The sequence below is a fragment of the Daktulosphaira vitifoliae genome, unplaced genomic scaffold (assembly GCF_025091365.1).
Source record: "Daktulosphaira vitifoliae isolate Bord-2020 unplaced genomic scaffold, ASM2509136v1 Scaffold_1, whole genome shotgun sequence".
In the NCBI taxonomy this organism is placed as follows: domain Eukaryota; kingdom Metazoa; phylum Arthropoda; class Insecta; order Hemiptera; family Phylloxeridae; genus Daktulosphaira; species Daktulosphaira vitifoliae.
The window spans coordinates 59,891,406-59,914,632 of NW_026099572.1; the positions used below are offsets into that span (position 1 = coordinate 59,891,406).

Genomic DNA, 23,227 nt, shown 5'->3' on the forward strand with positions numbered 1-23,227 from the left:
TAGCATTCGGAGACCAAATTTAACCCTGAAGATAGAATAAAGTCCGAAATTTTTTTTTTCATAATAAAGTACATCACATACGCTTTAATTTAAGATATATATAAAATTGTCAGTCTTTCCGGAAAATTTCCAAAAGTCAAGTTGAAAGAGTTAATTTTTTGTAAAAAATTATCATTTGAAACCATTTCTGTGGGCTGTCAAAGGGTCAAATGTTCACAAATATATATAAAATGATAGGTAAATATCTAAGGTATCTATGAAAAAAAAAATTTTTTTGTTACGTTTATTTTTAAAAAAGTTACGGCAGTTTTTAGTAAAAAAAGTTGAAAAAATTTTGAAAATTAACGATTTTTAAATATGTAATTTTTTTGGGTGATTTCCTCCATTTACGGGGAACGAGGGAATTTTTATCAATTTTGGAGGGTAATGTCTTCGACTAGATACAATTTGTGATCTTTTGACGTATGGTTCATCAAAATTGACTCCAGTTACTTAATTGTTTAACATTATTATTTTCTATAAACTTTTATAAAATTGTTCTATTTTGTATTATCAGTATGTAATTATCATCTGCTACCATAGTTTCGAATGTTTTTAAATCAAAACAAATACTTTCATTACTTTAAAGTGTATTTATATGATAGATTTGAAACTGAATACCTTAAATATTAAAAGAGATAAAAAATAAAATGAGCTTAAAAAGAAGTAACAGTTGTTCTGATATAACTGGTGATGCAACATTACAGTGCTTGGCTAATGGCATTAGCTATCCTATTGGAGAAACTGAGGTAGATTTTTTCTTTAGGAAATAAAATCAATTTAAGTGTTAAGATGAACTTATTAAAAATACATATATTTTTATATGAAAATAATATCTATATTAACTTTAAGCCATCTTAACTTTGTTTTATATTTTACAATATACTTTATTTTTCTTTAAAATGGTTAAATTGGTATATTAAACTCTGCAGTTTGTTATTGGACGTTCTCCTGCCTGTTCACTCCTAATTGAAGAAGAATCTATAGCACGAAGACATTGTTTTATACATAAATCCAATGGCCAATATCTTATTTGTAACAATGTAAGACTTAAAATTTTTGATTGCATGTTTATATTAATTTAGCTATCAAAGAAAATAATTAATTCTAAGTTTATAAACAATATCTGTACTACAGGGAACAGGCAATGAAACTTATGTAAATTGTGTGCAAATTCCTGATGACCAACATAATTATCAAGTTTTAAATCACGGAGATGTTATTTCCTTTGCAGATGAGAGTGGAAATATTAAATATATGTACAGATTTGTTTTACAAACATGTACAAACAAAAAATTGAAGTAAGATTATTCTTAAGACATCGTGTGTGTAAGTAATTTGTATAATATGGATACACTAATATAATCAAATCTATTATTCATTTTATTAAACGCCATCAAATAAATTGATTATTAAAAACACTATGTCTGAATCAAAAATATCTGGAAAATATTATTTTAATTCATTCTTTTAATATATGTCAGTTATTTTTATTATAAACTTTCTAATCGCTTAATATGATAATTACAAAGAGTATGAACAATATTTGTTTATAAAACTTTAAATATAGATTTTACATTGACACGGCACCGCCCGTCGCTCTAGGCTGGCGCTCATCCGTGTCTCTCGCGATATTAGCCGTCCAGCTATTAATATGACAATCGGTTGTCTCTCCGCCCTTGACACCGAGATAAGGCCGCCGCCGCCGAATATGTATAACTAATATTGCGCTCTGTTTCCGTTCCGACGTTGACCTTAACTGGTAAATGTTGAACGCAATATCAATGACCACACACACAAGGAACATGGCGGTAAGTCAATAATTGGTTAATACTTATAACTACTGTGTATGATGCGACAATTTGTCTACAATTATCGATTCCGACGTTGACCTTAACTGGTTTGCCTTTTTCTTGTGTGCTGTTTGTGTTTCATTGTTTTTTTTTTTGGATTGCGGCGAGTGTGCTCATTACCGATATTACCGACGACAGAAGGGTAGTTGCCCATTGTTACATACGTATAACATTGCTCGAATTAAGGAAAATATCTAATATTATAAGAATCAACTATTGTCTTCCGACGTTGTTTCTTTGTTTTTACTGTTGTGCTTGTGTAAATATATATACACATAGACATAAATATATAATATATATATATATATATACTTTGAGTGCCGTACCATTTGGATACGCGTTAACTTGATCCCCGAAGAGGAATCTCAACCGGCCGAGAGAAGTTAAGGTAAGAGGCTTTGAGCCGATTCAGTTTTATTTCTAATTATATTAGATTTTAGTTTTAACGGTGAAGTCTCCCTTATAAATTTGATAGTTCATATAGTTATTTGAACGGATTTTACTGGTGACAGCAATGAATTTTTACCTGGGTTATTCACAGTTACGTGTTAGCGGGATTAGATAGTTAGTCTGGTCTCTGGGAAAATTTTCTTTTATAAAAAATAAAGTTAGAGCAGTTTATCTAATATAATCCGCCGTAAGTATTGTCGTCTAAGGTCCGTTTCACACTAGCGCGTATATTCTTGTACGCGCAGCGTTTTTTTTTTTTTTCACACTATACCGCGTTTTTGCTATAGCGATTTCTATTTATTTACAAAATGAATGTCCAACAAATAAGATGTATGTTGGCTTTTGCGGCCTACAGGCACATTTTAAAAAAGAATACTTCAAAAGTAAAAAAAAATAGGCGATTTTGGGTTCGCCCGATGCTGGTTCAAAGACCTCTTAATGGCGCTTTTGCAACCCTTTTTTTCTGAATTAGGAGACCAAGAAGAGAAATGTTTTAATTATTTCAAAATGTCGTTAAAATCTTTTGATGAACTATTTTCAAAGTTAGAAAAGGGGCTAACCGTAAATAGTAACTTTCTCCGACAGAAAGGCTGTGCATAACATTAAGGTCAGTAATAAATATTACTTAAAATAAATTATTGAAGGAGCTAATTTTATAATAACTACATAATAATTATCAATATAATGACGGGGAATTGATGATTTTTCTATAGGAAAATATTAAGGATTTAATAAAAGTAATTTTTTTTACTTAATAAAATTTATTAAATTGACAATTCACTTTTTGAAATTTTTATTATTAAAACACGATATTAGGTGGGTAAAATCTAACAGTATTTGTAATTACTCAGAAATCATACTAACTTTTTTTAAATAAATACTGACGTAATATTTTAATTAGCTCGTATTTATAGATACTTAGCATCGGGTAATTCATTCGCAGACCTTCATTACTCCTATAGAATAGGATTATCTACTATAAGTAAAATAATAGAATGCAGTGAATTATGCCTTTGCCGGATCAGCAAAAATGTAAAGAAATTGCTTTGGGTTTTGAAAACGATGCTAACTTTGTAAATTGCATCGGCGCTTTGGAAACATATTCGCTTAATTAAACCAATCCAGATTGGAACAGATTTTTATAATTACAAACATTACTATTCAATAGTTCTTATAGCTATTTGTGATGCAAATTATTGTTTTACTTTTATTGATGTGAGAGCTCAAGGAAAGTGTTGTGATTCAACAGTTTTAAAAAAAAACAAAATTTTACAAAAAACTAGAAGATAAAGAACTTTTTGTACCACTACCAAAACCCTTACCCGGCTAATGAAATCCATTACCGTTTATAATAGTAGCTGATGAAGCTTTTGGTGTATCTCAAAGCATACTTAGACCATATGCACGAAGCAATTTGAATTACGAAAAAAAAAGTATTCAATTATCGCTTGTCTCGAGCAAGAAGATATATAGAATCAACTTTTGGAATACTTTCTAACAAATGGGGAATTTTTCATAGATCGATGAACACAAGTGTAGAATTTTCTATAAAAATTGTTAAAGCTTGTTGTATATTGCATAATTTTGTCAGGAATAGAGATGGATTTAGATTTGAAGACACATTAAGTATTAATGGTTTTGAAAGTCTTAATGACTCAATTGATGTTTATAATAGATCAGGTAATATATTAAGGGACCAGTTTGCCAATTACTTTATAAGCGAAGCTGGTAAAGTAGAATGGCAAGATAGAATGATTCATTAAGTCAATAATAGTAATGTGCTCAATAAGTTTATGTTAAATGTCTTCTTAGTACTACTAGTAATGGTCTTTGATTTTTATTCTTTTGGTAAAAAATGTTTGCCACAAGAATTATTTTTACTAAAAAATAACATTTTTAGCTTCAATGCGAAGCGAAGAAGGTATTAATTTTACTATGATGTATTTTTTTTTTTTTTTTTTTTATGACTTTTGCCACTTTTTCTCAGCTCTCACTGGACCGATTTCTTTCAAAAATACGTCAAAAAATCACAAATTGTATGTAGTTGGAGACATTACCCTTAAAAATTGAAAAAAATTACCTCGTTTCCCGAAAATGGGGGAAATATCCAAACAAATTACAAATTTAAAAATCGATAAATTTTATCATTTTTCTCACTTTTTTTTCTTAAAACTTCCATAACTTTTTTAAAAATAAACAAATCAACATAATTTTTTTTTATAATAAAACCTTAGATATTTCCCTTTCATTTGATAACATTTATTTGAAAATCTAACACTTAACCTGCTCATTGGTGGGGATTTAAAATAACAACTTTTTTACAAAAACTAACTTTTTCAACTTAATTTTTGAAAATGTTTCGGAAATACTGCGTTCTTTAAACATATATAAAATTAAAGCTTATTTTATGTACTACAAAATGAAAAAAAAAAATTTTGTCCCGACGGCCTATCTACTATGTGCAAATTGCATTCGAAATTTAAAAAAAAATGTAATATTTGCGATAAAAATCACCTTCTATAAGGATGTTTTTTGTCAGATTAAATCTATACTGGACCCAACTATGCTACGTCTCCAGTATGCCGCGACCTCCCTGTGGACTCAGCAAAAATTTTTTATAATTAACATTTATTAAAATTGTTCTTAGTATAAACATACAAATAAAAATTTTTAATAGTAATATTTTATACATTTTAATGCTATTGATCTGGTCCCTGGCACTTTTCCACCTTTGCTGTACTTTGTCCACTGAACCATGATAATGGTAATTTTAAAATATATATATTTATTATTCATAAACAAAAAAAAACCACTACAGTTGGGACTCCACATGTGTAATAAACAAAAAGATGTAAAATGGTAGTTGGTAGTATTTGGCAGGGGGTGTTGTTAGGTGTGAAAGAAATAAATGTAAAAAAATGTAACACAGATGGACAGTGAGGAAATAATAATTGTAGCAGACGTAGTGTAAAAAGCTGGGCCGGATTTAGACTTTTGGATGCCCGGGGCAAATTTTTTTTTTGAGGCCCTTTACAGTAAAATAATTAAAATATACTCATTATCGAAGTAGTTAAGGATAAAAGTTTTAAAATTTCCAAACTTGCACTTTATAACTATCTACCTAAAACGTGTTTATTTCAAGTTTGTTTATAATAAAAAGGATAACCAAGAAAACAAAATAACACAACGACGGACGGCCTGCACTAATGGCTATTATAATATGGTATCGCGATTCATTAAAGTCAAAGTCACGTCTTATCAAATCCGGGGGTTCCGGGCACTACCACCACGCTGTTTAATAATAAATGACATAATCACTCGAACGTATATACCAATTTACTAAAGTATTATATTGTGTTGGCTGTATGCCCCAATGTCGTTCTGTTATCATGTGTTATCATTAATTTTGCAGCCCAAATTATATAAATACAAAACAATATTTATTTTTAAAGTTGATTTAAAGTTGAGTCACAAGTATCGTATTTCGTTATAAAAATATTTTAGTTTATTCTCAATGACCTATCTTGTTCTAATTGTTTATTACTAAAAAATTCTTCAGTAAAGGATCTATTATAAACTCATTATATGAACAAATGTTTCACTTACCTCTGACTATCCTGATAAGGCAGATATTCTCTTGAGATAAATGATGTAGTTGATGTAACAATTATCGATGTATACGTGTATGCATTAATGTACGAAATTATATTTATACGGTTTATGTTATTATTAACTCGCGTGTAACTACTTTTCTAGTACAATTCTATATTAAATCTACCCAAGGTGAAATATAAGTTTTTTATAACTCTGTTTTTGTAAAACCCTTTTATATATTTATGTAGTATAGTATTTAACCTTGTATATGGTGTTTTACCTTAATATATTTATTATTTAATAATTTATAAAGCAAATAAAGAAATTTCAAACAACATAACTGACCTGTGCAAAAAACTATTTCCAAGTGGCCTACGTCTTTTCAGTCGTCCAAAGAGTGATTTAGGGTAGATGTATAAGTGTAGATAAAAATAAATAAATAAATACCAATATTTTATATGTGTTCAAATATTTATATCGCCAAAAGTATTTGACCGAAAGATGTGTAATATTCTCAGTAATTGTGAAAGAGGGTAAAAATAGTGCAGATTTTATATAGAATCGTAACTAAGAATGAAACATAAACTCACGCACATTCACTTTTAGTATCTTGGTTGAGAATTCCAAAGAGCCGTAGAGATGCAGAGATAGAATGGCAAGGCGTCCCAGTGTCCGTTAGAGGGATGTTCAGAAACCGTGAATGGCTGACGCAGTAAAAGAACCGCTCTAAGGGAAGCGAAGCAGCCAAGGAACCACCCGAATTTGGGGGAAAATGGCGTTTTTATAGCCCAAAAAACTGGTTTAGCGATCTCTGGTGAGATTCTTGAAATATTTTTTGTTGTATTTGATTGGTTAATGTGATAGAATCTTTTACGTGGGCGTTTTATGGAATGCGTAAGAGGGTGGTTAAATCTTGTGTAAGGGTATTATTTTATTACTCATCTTATCCACGGGGGAACACTGATTTGGCGATATATTTTATTAAATATAAGTATTAAATATTACATGTATTAAAATGTGATAATACACATAGTTGAGATAAGTATAGATTATATCTGACAGTCATTAAAATCACTATCATAAAAATCGTATCGATGCATATCTGTAGATTGGGTTTAAATTTTAGAAGGAATTGTTGGGTTATACCAAAAAAACATTGACCCTAATTCCTTAATAATATCACGATGACTAATTTTATGATTTATAAGTATAATACATGAATAAATAAATATTATAGAAATTAAAATAGTATGAAATTGATATTGAATATTTTGTATTGTAAATTTATAGGGCGATTAGATAAGGTGTCAGGTAATTTTTTTTAATTTAACATATGTTTGAAGCTCGGAGTGTTTCCAGAACATTTTCAAAATCTTTTAATACAAAATTGCTATTTTGAATCCCTCCCTGTGGACAGGTAAAGGGTCCAAAAGTATACTTAATAAAAAAAAAAATATCTAAATGGTTTTTATTCGTCCATTTTTAAAAAAGTTGATAATTTTCAGTATAAAGAAACGTTCCGGAACACTCTTAAAAACAAATGGTAATAATATTAAATGAAAAAGAATGATATATTATAATTATTCTCCCATTTTATGTCCTCTAAACTTATGCGTTAAGATAATCGTTTGTTGATACCTTCCTGTATGTGCACACATAATTTTATTTTATTGGAAACATTTTAATGGGATGAGTGATCCCATGCCCCCAGAGGGGACAATGCCTGTGTACAATATACATGTTCAAATACTCACTTGCATCTTTTTGATCGTTGCTGTTCATAGCATCGAACCCCGTCACAATACATTGCGATACTTCTCTAAAGGTTGCTGCTCTAATATACCTGTCCTTATACCTTTCATCCCTTGAATTCCACAAATTTGGTCTTAACTGAATCTCATTTATCAAAATTTCAGTGTCTATAATGATAGTCATTTTTCGAGAACTTGCTAGGGGTAAAAGTCATAACAAAATGACGAAAAAATACAATACGCGTTCATCGTACGCGTTCATCGTACGCGTCAGTGTGAACGTGTTCATTCATAGTGATGATAAAAAATAGCAGTAGCAGCTATAATAGCACTGCTATTAAGTGTAAATAATAGCAGTGATTGCTAAATTTTGTAATTTATGTTTTTCAACAGTCTACTCTGTATTATAACTGCTACACTGCAACTATATTATAACACATAATATAATGGAAAATAGCAGAAGCTATTGAGCGACATTTTGGCGGCAGGCTTGGTGTTATGTATGATAATTGATAATGTGCATTCGGCATTAGCTGTAAAACGTCTAAAATATTTCTGTTATCAACGCTTATCCAGTTATCGGATATCAATATCTAATACGACAAATACAGTATTATCAGTAAAAACCAAAACCACAATAGTCAATATTACATTTTGCAAATGTAGTATTGTAAAATGATACCAAATATTACTTGTCTTACGATTCATTGTTAAATAAATAAAATAAAACTATCAAAAACAAGCAATCAAATATATCAACTATACCCTATGATATAAAGAAGAAGAATGTGCTTCATTTTAATATTTGTATTATCTTATAGACATAATAGTTGGTATAATATTTCAACATGTTAATACCAGTCTAGAAATAGAACTTTATTGTTTATTTTTATATTTTTCATTCATACATTTAATTATGAAACATGCTAAACATAGCTTTTATTAGTCTTGTCTGAACATGCACATTCAGAGAAATAGGCATAGTTGGAAAAATGATAGATGTCATCTCTCTATAATCTCATAAAAATTAAACAATATGCAATGTAATAATGTATAATAATAATAATTCATAGTTTAAAAATAAAAATGTTTTGGTCTATTTAGTAATGTTTTATTTACTATGCATTAATCTATGCACCACCCATCCAAAATACATTTTCAATTCAACATAAAATACTTGGTACTGTACTAAGATACATTTTTTTTATTAATAAAGCAATTGAAACACTAATGACAATTTTTATTCAAGTATCATAATAATCATATTAATTTATTTATTCATGAAAAACAATACATAACATTTTTAATTATATAGAAAATAAAAAATTATACTTCCCAATGAGCATTTTTAATTTGTTTTTTTAATAAAAATATTGTAATATAAGGAACTAATATAAAATTTCCTAAAAAATAAAGTCCAAACACATTTTACTTTTTTGACCAATCATAATTTTCAATTTGCTTGAATTTAGAGTTTAAATCTAATATTTATTATACTCATGTTAAATAGTACAAATCCTAATGTCCGTTTTAATCATTTAGAAAAAATATTTTTAAAATAAAGCCCATAAATATGATTGTTAATTGAAATTCACATTATTTTTCAGTCTACAATTATTAATATGTTTATGTCAAATGGTTCACCTTCACAGTTCACACTAACATGGCTTAAATATTATACATATATTAATGTAATATTAGAACCGTTGAATATCATAGTATCATACGCCAGTTGAATAAATTATACATCATACTGCCCGCCATCAATGCTTTGAGCCCCTGGGCCTAACGAAAATAATGATTTCTACAGTTTATTGCTAATTGCTATAAACATTAGCTGCTAATAACTAAAAATTAATGATAAGCATTAAGCTATCAGCTGTTTTTACAAAATAGCAATAGCTACTATTTTTTACTGCTATTTTAAAATAGCAATAGCATTGGCAGATGTTAAAAAAAAAAATAGCAGTTTACCATCACTATTCATTCATATCAATGTTTGGTCAGCGCGCGTATCATACGCTCTAGTGTGAAATGGGCCTAAAAGTGTTGGTTCCAGTTTGTTATTCAGACCTTATTGATATGGACAAGAAGTGAATTTCCGGCCGATAGTTACAGTCTTTTGGTAGATAAAAATAGTATATTTTCGTCTGACCTTGTCAAAGCGGCCGATTCCCAGCTAACCGTTATTATTGTTGTTCACTCGCTGCCATATCATATACGGCGGCCCGTACCATCTTATCGCAATACTTAATTACAACAAAAGCACTAATAATAACGCTTGTTTTCTACTGCAGTATCAAATTTGACCGTAAACGGAGACATTGTTTATCTCCGCTATCAACGTAGCATACATTTGATTATTAAGGTTTGTAAATAAACATATAATATTCAAGGTCAATATGTCGGGGAAATCATTAGCACAAATGTGAATTGCGCTAAATTACGTCGCGAATGCGCATTCAGACAGATACCATGCTACGCGACGAAACCCAACATGCTAATTATGCTAGAGAAAAACATACGTAGCCGTACGTAATTAAACAATATGCCATGGTCGAAATTTAGGTCCGAATTACTCAAGGATTTCGACAATATCGATATCAGGACTGTGCTCGAGACGGACTTAAAAACAACGCGACAGGGCCCCCGACAAACGTTAACCGAGTTTATTATTCATAAGCAACGTTTTGCGGCCACGCGAGTACGTTGTTGTTTACCGGAGCAACAACTTCTGCGACAGTTAACGGGCTTTTACCATAACCAGCGGGTTTTGCAAATGCGGACGCACCACCTACTCCGTGCCGATATTGCAGCGAGCGACACTGGCACCGCCGGTGCCCAAACAGATCGTCGGTATCGGGAAACGCAATCGGCTAGGAGGGAATTAGTCCGCCCCTCCAGCCCACAACAGAACTAAACAGGGCGCAGCGTTTTAGATGACGTTTCGTTTAAAACGATCTTGGCACTTTTTCGGCACCACACCCCTCTTATCGGAATGGTGGGGACGCCGCAGTAAATTCGGATGTAATCAGGGTATCGGAGTTCGAACACGCTGCCGACACGAACGACCAAAGCGTGAGTCAAGTGTTCGAAATTTTTTCGGGCACATTTGGAGAGGGGGTGTCAGTCGAACCGGCAAGTTCATTAATGGCAGTTAACACTATCAGTGGGCAAACCAACGTCGTGGTTAAGAACCAGCTGCCTCCCGTTCGAACCGTAAACCACCCGAGTAATGGCCAACAAAGTCGAGTTAGAATTCGAAACTGCCTTCGTCACAGCCCTACTCGACTCACAGGCGCATAAATCGTATGTAAAACCGGCAATTGCTTACAAATACGGAACTGTTTATAAAGGACACACTGACGCGGTTAGACTAGCGGACGGACACGCCGCCACGTTTACCGCCAAAATCGCAGATTTAGAAGTGCGTTTTTCAGTGGTTATTTTAGACGACCCGTGTTGCGATGTATTACTTGGCCATGATTTTCTGATTGATCAGAAAGTCGCCTGGGACTACTCAGCAGGAACAATACACTTAGGCTCTAAGAAACTACAACCGCTTGTTGGAAATCGGGCGCACGACACGCGATCCGCAAACCACATCTGACGCATTTAGATATAACCGGCGACCTACGAACGCGCGCGTTATTAACACAGACGATATGTAATTACGCAGCGGTCTTTAACGATACGGTGAGTCGCACAAAATTGATCGTACACGACATTCTACTGAAAAGACCCGCTCCTATCGCACTAAAACCGTACCCCTATCCCCTACATAAGCAGGAGGTTATTGACGATATGGTAAACGACATGGAGGCGCATGAGCACCGATCGTGCTGGCCAAGAAGAAGAACGGGACTTTTCGTTTATGTATAGATTATCAACTTAAAGTCGGGTTATTGTCAATGCTCTTTAAATCAAAAAGCTCGTAAGTTTACGGCATTAGAACGAGAAGGGGCTTGTTTCAATTTCGTGTACTACCGTTTGGACTCAAAAATTCGCCTATGACTTTTGTAAGACTTGTGAATGAAGTACTTGGAACATATCTAGATGATTTTGCCCAAGTTTACTTGGACGATATAATTATTTATTCAAGTAGTTTAGAAAAGCATTTAGAACATTTAGGCAAAGTTCTAGAACGATTACAGTGACACGGGCTGACATGTCACACAAAAAAGTGTAAAATAGGGTTTTCCGAAATTTCCTTTTTGGGCCATATTGTACACGGTGAAGGCATAGACAAGCAGCCCGAAAAACTCGAGTCTATCCGCGTCCTGTCGGTCCCACGGAATATCTACGTAGATGTCTCTGCATATTTAATTGGTATTGTCAATTCGTCGACAACTACGCCGCTGAAAAATCTACTAAGAAGGGACGAAATGGTTGTAGACGGAAGACCATCAAAGAGCTTTTGAACAGGTAAAAAAGGCCCTGTGTGAGTCCTCGCGTCTCCTGACTACGCCAAAACTTTCTGCCTTCAAACCGATGCGAGTGAAATGGGCGTGGGAGCAATACTCTTTCAACGCGGAAATGAACTGGGAGAGAGAAAAATAATATCCTACGCCAGTAAGAAACTATCAAAAACGCAGAAACGTTACGCCTCCGTAGAACGAGAATGCTTAGCAATTATATGGGCGACTGATAAATTTCGCCCGAACTTATAATATTCTCCGTTCGAATTATTTACAGATAATTCCGCGTTGACTTGGCTATACAGAGCAAACGACATCAATTCAAAATTAACTAGGTGGGCGCTACATCTAGGCAATTTGAATTTTACAACGACGACACATGTACCCGGGAAACACAGCGAGGGACCAGACATGTTGCCACGTTACCCGACCGCGTGACGAAGAGTTACTCGACAACAATCTGGTGGGCGCACCAACGACGATAACACGCGGGCCACTCTTGACAATGTTTTTGCCTTAACCGAAACAAACGGCGCATCAGATAAACGGTCGTTTACGGAGGAGGGGGGGAGATACAAGAGTGGCAAAACGACGATCCGTTTCTTTCATCCATCACGAAACAATTACTCAAGATGAACGCCAGGAAAATCGATAAGGAGTCCAGCGAGAACAACAACAAATATTTCATGTTAAACGGACTTATACGCAATCGTATGGGCGTAGACACACCAGCTGTAATACCAGTAGCCAAATCACAGCGTGTGATTTGGCGATACCACGACGATGCACTGGCGTGTCATCCAGAATTGGAAAGAAACCTACCGAGCGATCAAACAGCGTTTTTATTGGAAGGGCCTGAAAAACATAGTACGCGAGTACGTAAAATCGTGTGATATTTGCGCGTGTACAAAGGCCCTAAATAGGCGTTCCAATGATCCTCTAACTTCGCTCAAACAAAGACAACCGTAGGAGGTCATTAGTATCGACTTAATGGGTGAGTACTCCAGAACACCAAGGGGAAAAACGAACCTGTTAGTAGCAACTGACTGTTTCAGTCGCTGGACCGAAGCGTACCCGATAGGCGCAGCGACTACAAAGACGATTCACGTTTTGGGTACCCCCGCGTAGTGATTCGCGACAACGGACGGAATCTGGTTTCTAAGGAAACGATCAACGTGATAAACAGATGGGGAGGCAGAAGCCTGGACCACACCTATTTATCATCCGTGCGCAAATCCGGTAGAACGAAAAAATCAGGAGCTAAAAAAAGGTCTTTACGCCCTACTAGTAGAGGGCGACCATAGCACCTGGGACACGAAAATACCGTCGATACTATTTGCGTTGTGTAATCGTCGTAATGAAAAACCGGTTAACTGCCTTCCGTACACGTTCTNTGAAAAACCGGTTAACTGCCTTCCGTACACGTTCTCGGCCGAGAGGCGAAACGACCCAATGACTGGGCGGACGTGCATGTAATCACGCCAGACCGGAAAAATTATAGATAACATTCCGACGAAACACGTAGTAAAACCTTTTACGGTTGGAAACGTGGTGTATTATAAGGCAAACCATTTATCCTACAAACAAAAAAAATTTTGTGTTGGCTTCGCACAGAAGTGGTGAGGCCACCAGCTACACCGGCGCCTCCAATGCCCGCGCCAAGGACCCGTCCAGCATCACTATCAGAGATCGTGCGACACTCCTCCACAGCAACAAGCACCGCAGCTGGACCGGCCCCCATGAAAGTCGAGGACGCCGTGGACGATTTTGGACGCGCCGTGGACGGGTTCCTTGCAGACTCTCCTTCTCCTCCCCGTTTCCATCGTGAAACCCTTCGTCCCGAGTAATCGGGCGAGGAGTTTCCTTCTTTTTTTTCCCCTTCGGTCCTGACGTCATCCGTAGGTTACGGATGACCGGACCGAATAGTCCATTCCCTCTTGCCAACGAGACTGAAGGTTTCAATCTAATACGGTAAGTGTTGAGCGCAATATCAATGACCACACACACAAGGAACATGGCGGTAAGTCAATAATTGTTTAATACTTATAACTACTGTGTATGATGCGACAATTTGTCTACAATTATCGATTCCGACGTTGACCTTAACTGGTTTGCCTTTTTCTTGTGTGCTGTTTGTGTTTCATTGTTTTTTTTTTTGGATTGCGGCGAGTGTGCTCATTACCGATATTACCGACGACAGAAGGGTAGTTGCCCATTGTTACATACGTATAACATTGTTCGAATTAAGGAAAATATCTAATATTATAAGAATCAACTATTGTCTTCCGACGTTGTTTCTTTGTTTTTACTGTTGTGCTTGTGTAAATATATATACACATAGACATAAATATATAATATATATATATACCTTGAGTGCCGTACCATTTGGATACGCGTTAACATTTAATGAATAATATTGTTAAAAAATGAAAAAGATTATTCCTTTTTAAATTTCAACTTTTAAACTATGCTTTGCTCACAAAAAATATTTTAAAAAACTTGCATTCATGGTAAAATGCATTTTTGCAAAATTCAGAATTATGCTTAAAATATTTCATTCATATATATCCTATACTTTTAAAATTACTCTGCTTTTGCGTTTAATTTTTATAAAGCTAGATGTTTAAGTCAATTGCATTTATTTTTCAGACCAAATAATGAAGTACATGGTGAAGAACATGAATCTAGTAAAAGTCAATCTTATGTTGACAATATTGTAAGTTTTAATTCTGTGGATGATCTTTTTTTTACAATTAATTTCTTTAAATTAATACAAAAATTATATATTTATTTTTAATTTTTACTAATGATACGACCCTATTTTGGTACATATCTCATATGCCTGTTAACAATAACCCAACATTTTAATTAGTACATATCCCATTAGAAAAAACTAATTAAAATATAATGGAATCAAATAATAATGTTTAATAATAATAANAAAAATATTTTAAAAAACTTGCATTCATGGTAAAATGCATTTTTGCAAAATTCAGAATTATGCTTAAAATATTTCATTCATATATATCCTATACTTTTAAAATTACTCTGCTTTTGCGTTTAATTTTTATAAAGCTAGATGTTTAAGTCAATTGCATTTATTTTTCAGACCAAATAATGAAGTACATGGTGAAGAACATGAATCTAGTAAAAGTCAATCTTATGTTGACAATATTGTAAGTTTTAATTCTGTGGATGATCTTTTTTTTACAATTAATTTCTTTAAATGAATACAAAAATTATATATTTATTTTTAATTTTTACTAATGATACGACCCTATTTCGGTACATATCTCATATGCCTGTTAACAATAACCCAACATTTTAATTATTACATATCCCATTAGAAAAAACTAATTAAAGTATAATGGATTCAAATAATAATGTTTAATAATAATAAAATAAAATAATAATAATAATAATCTATGGATTCTATGTTGAGAATGTCCATCAAAGAGATGACAATGTGCTATAAACATCATGATAATTATAATTTTTAAATCACAATTAAATAATAATAATAAGTTCAAATGATGTTAAACATTCATATGGTAGGTCTCAACTGCTTGTTGCACTACATTTTCACAAACAGTTTTCTGTAAGAATGTGTATATTAACATTGTCAGCGGGTCCCTGTATATCTATCTGTAATAAGCATGAATGCTGACCAAGCTGTTAAATGTTATTGACTGAATCAAGATTTGCGCAAAAATGTGACCGTATCACTTATTTAAATCCAATTTTTTAATTATTAGTTGATTTATTTTAGCTGAAAAGTGAAAAAGCATCAATGGAGCGTTTTCTAAATGCTAAATTTGATAAATTTAATGAAATAATTAATCAAGCATCAAAAAAAGTTAAAAAATTGAAGAAAACACTTCTAAAAGTAAATATATTTTAAGTAAAAATAACTTAACCACAGGTTAATACATATTGTATTATTTTCACACAATAATAATTTTGTTTTATTAACATTTACTATAATTAAAAATATATATATATAGAATGTATTAGTTTTTAAATTAGTTCTAAAATCATGTTTTATTAACCTATATTTTTGTATTAAATTATATTGAAAAAATTGTTTTCCGCAGCATAAACTCGCCAATATAGAATTAGCAAAAAAGAATTTAGATTACGAAAATACTTTAAAAATACAGCAAGGTGATTATATAAGTATATATATTGTTATTAACTTACTTTATTTAATTTTACACCTGTTTAAGCAAAGTCGCATGATATTCTTAGTAAGTAACATGAAATATACTGTGTCTTAATCTGGACTTGTTTACCTGTATAAAATATATAAGTGAATAACCTATGAACTCCATTTATTTATTTTTTGGATGGAGTTCACGTAATGGGGTATAAATTAATTTTGGGCTTATATATTACTATTGTATTAAATTGAACATTAGAAACATTGGTAACAATATCATGTCCATATGGTCATTGATTATTAACTAATTATCAAAAGCAGTTACATATAAACATACATTTTTGTTTATAAAACTTTACATTTTTTTATATTATAACAATTATAATTAAAATCTCTAAGAAAAATATAATTTATAATGCAATGTCTTAATTGATTTTTATAAATATTTTAGAAATATCTTCATCACGTTTTAAAAATAAATAAATCTTATTTCTTTTATTAAATATATTGATAAGAAAAAATATTAATTAAAAAAAAACACCTATGGATTTAAGACATTTTTGAAAAAATTAATTTATCTTATTTTTCCTAAACTTTCAATTGCATTAAGAATAATGTTAAATTACATTAAAAAGAGGTAATTATCAAATTATTATCATTTGTCATTCTATTTTCTATAAAAATTTTTAAGTTAAACTTTGTTAAGTCATTTAATAGCTTCAACATACATTAATTATTATCTTTTTTTTTTGAGAAGTTAATTTTTTTGTTTGAATTATTTTTCTAGATCAAATATCAAAAATTGAAGAAACGATCAAAGCAAAAGTCTATAGTGTTCTAGAAAGTGATTTATTATGTCCAATTTGTAATGAATTAATGGTTAAGGTATTATTTTTACATTTAAATCCATTAATAGCGTAAATATAACACGTCATCATGTTAAAAGTTCTTAGCAAATTTATTATCTTACTTTGGTTAAAAAATGCATTATGGAATACTTTTTAATCAATTTTAAGATTGTTAAATATTATAAAGTGATATTAGAGATCTGAAAACTTTTTGAACTTTCTAATCCTAGAATTGTAAATAAAATTTCTGAAAAGTAAAGCTAAAATATTTTAACTAAAAAAATTATTTCTGGTGAAAATTTCTTTTTTATTAGTTGAAAAAGTAAATAAATGTGTTTAAAAATCAATTTTAAAATTCATATAGTAAAATCTAGTAAAGTAATTTAAAATGCTTTTCTTTAGGTAAATGTACATATTTTTATTTTTAACTAACAATTAATATGATTTCTAAACATATGAAGACACAAATTTTCAATTTAAAATAAAATTTGCTCAATCTTCAAAGATAAAAAACGATTTTACAATTACTTCATTTACTTACATTTACATTACTTTACCATGACGTGTGACATTTTAAAGTAAATTTGTTTATAAAAATAAAATGCAATTTAAGTAAAATGAAAAATATTACTATGTCATTGATATATATTATTATTTTATAATTTAGTAACTATTTTATCCAAAATTTCAATGAGTTTTAAAATTTATTTTTGATAAATTAGCTTCTAAGAGACTGAAAAAAAAATCACATACTTCATAATTATACCAACAAAATTATTTTATTTTAGAATTTGGGTTTGAAGTTTAAATAAAACATATTTTATATCAAAATGTTAGTTCAAGAAAACTTGAATTTTACGCATCCATAAATTAGATTAAAAAAATGATTTTAATTATCTCATTATCATTGGGAAATAAATAAAATTTAGCCATAAATTGTGAAAATGAATATTTTATATAAAATTTAATATGTAAATTTGTTTTTTTTTTTAGGCGTGTACAACTAATTGCAACCATACATTTTGTGAAGTTTGTTTAGATACTCATGTTGCAAAAAGGCCTTTGTGTCCTATTTGTCTAACTTGTGTTAGAACCAAAACTCTTTGTCTAGCTTTGGATAACTTTATTACTAATATTTGTAATCTTCTTGGGAATGAAATAAAAGAACATCGGGAAAAAGTACAACAAGAAAGTAAGTATATTTGAACATTTATTAACTTATATTTATTGTTATAACTATTTTTAGAATTGACAGTTAATGTCCCACGACTAAAGTATCCGCTACAAGTTGCTAGAAGAGGTGGTATAAGAGGTGGTAGAAGAGGTGGTAGAAGAAGTTTAAGATAATTTACCTTATTGTTAAAAATAAAATATTTTCTATAAATTATCTCACCTATTGTATTTTAAATTTTAATTAAAAGATATTTGATACCAAGCAAAATGATAGGTACTTTTTTAACAACTATGAGCACAATAACATATTATTTAATGTTTTTAACACAAATATAAATAAGCATAAGTATTTTAATTATATTTTACATGAACTCTATTAAATAATAAAATAAAACCTTGGGAGCTAGAGCTATTGGTTGGTACATAAGAATTTTGTTCGCCACCCGGTTCCTACTAAAGCGGTTGCCCATATGACTAATAATAAAAAATAACAATAAATTTCAATGATAGATTTCTAACCATAAAAAAAAGAAAGATTACCATTCATCTAATTAATATGTTTTTTTCTGTATAATATGATTATTGGGAGAAAGTGTTAACGGAAAAAAGTGCAACCCCATCGTACACAGTAAACCCTTTTTCTTTTTTTACTACCGCCTGAATGATTGTGGGCCGCCCTGGAACTGCCGTTAGGCATTACTTCAGGGCGGCCCACGCCGTCTATAAATCACACCACCACGTTGTGAATCAGCTCTTGATTAACTTCGGGCTGATTCACTCAGGGATCCGTTGCCCAGGTTTCACTGCGTGCAGGTGGGGGCAGGACTTCGCGTGGGTTGGCCAAATAATTCACAACACAATACATAAAACACATAAAATACCTACGGCGCCAGTAGCGCCGCAGGTCATCCTACCCTTGGCAGTCTCTGCCACAGGCGTTCGNCACTTGGCAGTCTCTGCCACAGGCATTCGGCCTCCTCTTTTTGGCTCATCACCGATTCGGCGATCGCCTGAACTAGAGACCACCCCTCCTGGCTTCTCAGAATCAGGTCTCATCATGGACTCGACGCCGAACGCGGACCCCGAGCGAGACTCCAACTCTTCCCGCTCGCTGGCCCACGCCTCGCACAGGAAGAGCGTATGCGATGCATTATCCGCTTCTCCCAACAGTGATGGCATGTCGGCGCGGATTCTTCCTCGGCCAGTCGTCGGCGCCAGTTGGACACGGTGATGTTCCGGAACTGCAGCCGCTCCTCCGCGCGAAGCGGTTGACCGGTTCTTTTCCGGAGCTCGTGTCCGTTGGCGCGTTCGACGGTCAGCAGGTCCGCGGGCGGCAGAGAAGCCAGGACTCTTGCCTCCACTCCGGAGACGATGCGATAGGCGCACACGGTCCGGATGGTTCCAACGGGTACTTCAACCTACAGAATTGTTTGCGTACATAAATAAACAATAATATACAGTAAATTTATTATTATTATTATGCGTAAAATGTTCACCAAATCGTTTCCACTGGCACCCTCACCACCACACAATGGGACCAAAGGCTGATTTAGCCGGCCAAAAGTACCATTTTTAAATCAACTAATAAACATTTTTTTTTTTAATAATTTTTTTTTATTATATCCTTATAAGGTCATGTACAAAAATTCAAGGCCAAAAATTGATACAGTAATGGTTGAGTGCTATTTAAATATCACAACACTGAATTTTTTTGTTTTTTTTCTAGGATTTTTATTATTTCTTCAATCATTTTTTCCTGCTTAATATATTGAAAATATATATATTTACAATATACAATATATTATGTTTATTAAAAACTTTATTTAAACTTAATTTTAACGAATCATTAGTTTTAATTACATCTAATTTTTACAACTTTTAAGCTGATTAAGTTGATTGAACTGATAAAACCAATGAAATTATTAAAATTACAATTTTTACGAAAATACACGTTTATTATAGGGATATTCTATTTGCACGGCTCAAATTCAATCTGACGCTTTTACACGTAAATGTAAAGCAAAATATAACTTTTTCATTTTTTTTATAATTTATCCGTATAAATTACAATATTAAATTACTGAATATCAATTATATAATGAATTTAATAATTATAATTAGTATTTANTGTATACTGAATTTAATAATTATAATTAGTATTTATTCATATAGGGTGATTTTTTTTATCATAACCCACTCAATTACTTAAAGAATAATAATAATTTAAACATTTTTTTTTATTACTGTCTTTAGTTACATATTATTCTTGAATTATTAAATATGTAATACTTTTTAAGTTCATCCCTTATGCCTGGTAAGGGTGTCAACTTTGTTTTTTTAAATGGGAACACATATTTTGAATTTAATAAAATGTTTGAGTTTTTAATTTAATAACAAATGGCATTTGAATTTTTAATATACCTTTATTTATTTATTAGATATAAACATTTAAAGTTTCAATTTTTTGAGTTAATATATAGGTATAATACACAAGGGATTACAAATACAGGTAGCTAATTGGTTTTTTATGATATTGCTATCACAGTCACGGATTGTNGTTTTTTATGACATCAATATTAGCAGATACACAGCATTGTTATTATAAATGGTAGTAAGGTACATTGTTGTGAGTTTATAAATACACTAACTGATAATACAGAAAGTATATCTATTGATAGTCATAATTGATAATAAAGAATCCGTGAATGTGATAGCAATATCATAAAAAATCAATTAGCTACCTGTATTTGTAATCCCTTGTGTATTATACCTATATATTAACTCAAAAAATTGAAACTTTAAATGTTTATATCTAATAAATAAATAAAGGTATATTAAAAATTCAAATGCCATTTGTTATTAAATTAAAAACTCAAACATTTTATTAAATTCAAAATATGTGTTACCATTTAAAAAAACAAAGTTGACACCCTTACCAGGCATAAGGGATGAACTTAAAAAGTATTACATAGTTAATAATTCAAGAATAATGTGTAACTAAAGATAATAATAAAAAAAAAAATTTTTATTTTTATTATTCTGTAAGTAATTGAGTGGGTTATGATAAAAAAATCACCCTGTATAGGGAAATAGTCTGATTTAAAAAAAGAAGTATATCCAATGAAAGATGTATATAAATAATACTTCTCATGAAAAAATTGTATTGATCCATACATTATTTAAATAATGTCTCAAAATATTTTTAAAAAATTTAGAAATATGACTCTTTAAAAGAAATAATTTTTGTTTTTACAGAAGGACACTCCTTTAAAATAATTTTAGTTGATTACTAGAGAGAAAATAGAAATGACTCATGCAGGTAACCATATTTAAATCCCACAAAATACTATATAATTAGTATTCTAATGAAAATGTTTAATGCATCTATTAATTTTATGAGATCCCTGTGTCTTTAGGCAGTTAAAGATGTGTTTAAGGGGTTTCAACACTTTTGAACAATTAGCAATTTTCCACTATAATTATTAATACATTATTAATCATATAAATCATATAGAAACTTATTGTTTTGCTCGACTTCGTCACGTCTAATTATAAATAATCGTTCCAAGATTATCTACATATGTTTTCACCAATTCGGCATTTTATTAGTTTTTAAACAGTTTTATGTCATTAACACTAATGTTTATTATAATATCTATACTATATTTGTATGTTGCCCACTATCCATATATTGTAAACAGGACAAGGCCGAATAGTTCTAGATCCAAACGTAATCATGTGTAATATCATTGAAATTAAATATCTCAATTACTAAGTCATTTGTCCAGTTTTTCTTGTCTATACTTGTCAATCTCTTAACTAATCTTAAGTATAAATATCATGTCTAGTATGTAAGTTTAATAAAAATAAAAATAAATATTATTACTACAAGTAATGAACAACTAAATGATCTAGAGTAAATATTGTGTTCACATTGTAAAATATGAGTCTGTAACAAAAATCAAAACGTAAAAATATGTATTCTATGAAATATTATCATAATAATTTAGAATTAAATTTATTCTAAACAAATATTATAAGCATGTGACCTGATTCAAAAAGTAATATAAAATACATTTTTATATGCATTACAATTTTATTAGAGTATTAATAATATAGTATAAATAATATAAATAAATGGTAATTATGGATATTTTAATAATGTTTATATTTTTAATTACATCAATTATCGCTAACTCTTGTACGCTCTTCTGTAACGAAAATACAGAAAAGATTAAGAAACTAAATGAAATTTTTGGTCATAAAAATTGGAAGGAGTTAACAGTAAATTATTATTATTATTATAATAATATCAATGAAATAATTAGTACATACCGTCTATTTAGACCCAATAATGACGATACAGAGATAGTAACCAGTAATAATTTAGAGAAAAAAATGAAAGATGGTTCAATGATACTGAATTCAATCTACTACAACATTGTTGAAAAATTTGATAATTGTCAAGATTAGAATAATAATAATTGTTATGATATAATTGTTATATTTTTCATAATACTGGCTTATTTTAAGATAACTAATTAGCAAACCTTTAAAATAAATAAAATCTATTATGAAAAATGTAAATTTATTAAATCAGTTATAGTGTAATACTTTCTATTTTAGAGTGAAATTATTTGTGTATAATTTATTTATCAATTTTTTAATTATGATTTTCACATTTTATTTTATCATAAGATGTATTATAATAAAAAATTAAAATTGTTCTTCATTAGTCGTAGTGTATACACGTGTTTATTTATCACATCATGAATTAAAATAATAAGCCAAATAATTTTATTATTTATTTTAATATTGCGTTTTTTGTTTAAATTACAAATTTGAATCCCCATCTGTGAGTAAACAAAGGGTCATATTTAGGAAAAATGTATTGGAAATAAAAGCGAAATCGCCTATAATATTTATAAAAAAAAATTCATTT

At 30.8% G+C, this 23,227-nt stretch overlaps 2 protein-coding genes and 1 pseudogene across 3 annotated transcripts in view; 2 read left to right on the top strand and 1 right to left on the bottom strand.

Annotated features, from left to right (window-relative positions):
* LOC126894414 (protein hedgehog) overlaps window positions 1-23,227 on the bottom strand; it is an 85,114-nt gene that overhangs the window by 43,810 nt on the left and 18,077 nt on the right. The window lies entirely within an intron of this gene.
* On the top strand, window positions 2,345-4,139 carry LOC126894427 (uncharacterized; annotated as a pseudogene).
* On the top strand, window positions 13,531-18,725 carry LOC126894432 (E3 ubiquitin-protein ligase RNF8-like). 2 transcript variants are annotated; one of them, XM_050665476.1, is made up of 7 exons: window positions 13,531-14,076; window positions 14,755-14,821; window positions 15,875-15,991; window positions 16,200-16,269; window positions 17,052-17,149; window positions 18,106-18,304; window positions 18,359-18,725. In XM_050665476.1, the coding sequence occupies exons 1-7, from the start codon at window positions 14,015-14,017 to the stop codon at window positions 18,457-18,459; spliced, it is 714 nt and encodes a 237-aa protein (XP_050521433.1). In that variant the 5' UTR covers window positions 13,531-14,014; the 3' UTR covers window positions 18,460-18,725. The 2 variants fall into 2 exon arrangements, with proteins under 2 accessions (XP_050521433.1, XP_050521432.1); XM_050665475.1 differs by lacking the exon at window positions 14,755-14,821 and adding an exon at window positions 15,215-15,281.

Excerpts from the sequence above, each read along its gene's own strand:
- LOC126894432 (XM_050665476.1), top strand. The coding sequence starts at position 14,015 with ATGACCGGACCGAATAGTCCATTCCCTCTTGCCAACGAGACTGAAGGT. Across the intron at positions 14,077-14,754 it reads GAAGGTTTCAATCTAATACG|ACCAAATAATGAAGTACATG; the intron begins GTAAGTGTTGAG and ends TTTATTTTTCAG. Across the intron at positions 16,270-17,051 it reads TACTTTAAAAATACAGCAAG|ATCAAATATCAAAAATTGAA; the intron begins GTGATTATATAA and ends TTATTTTTCTAG.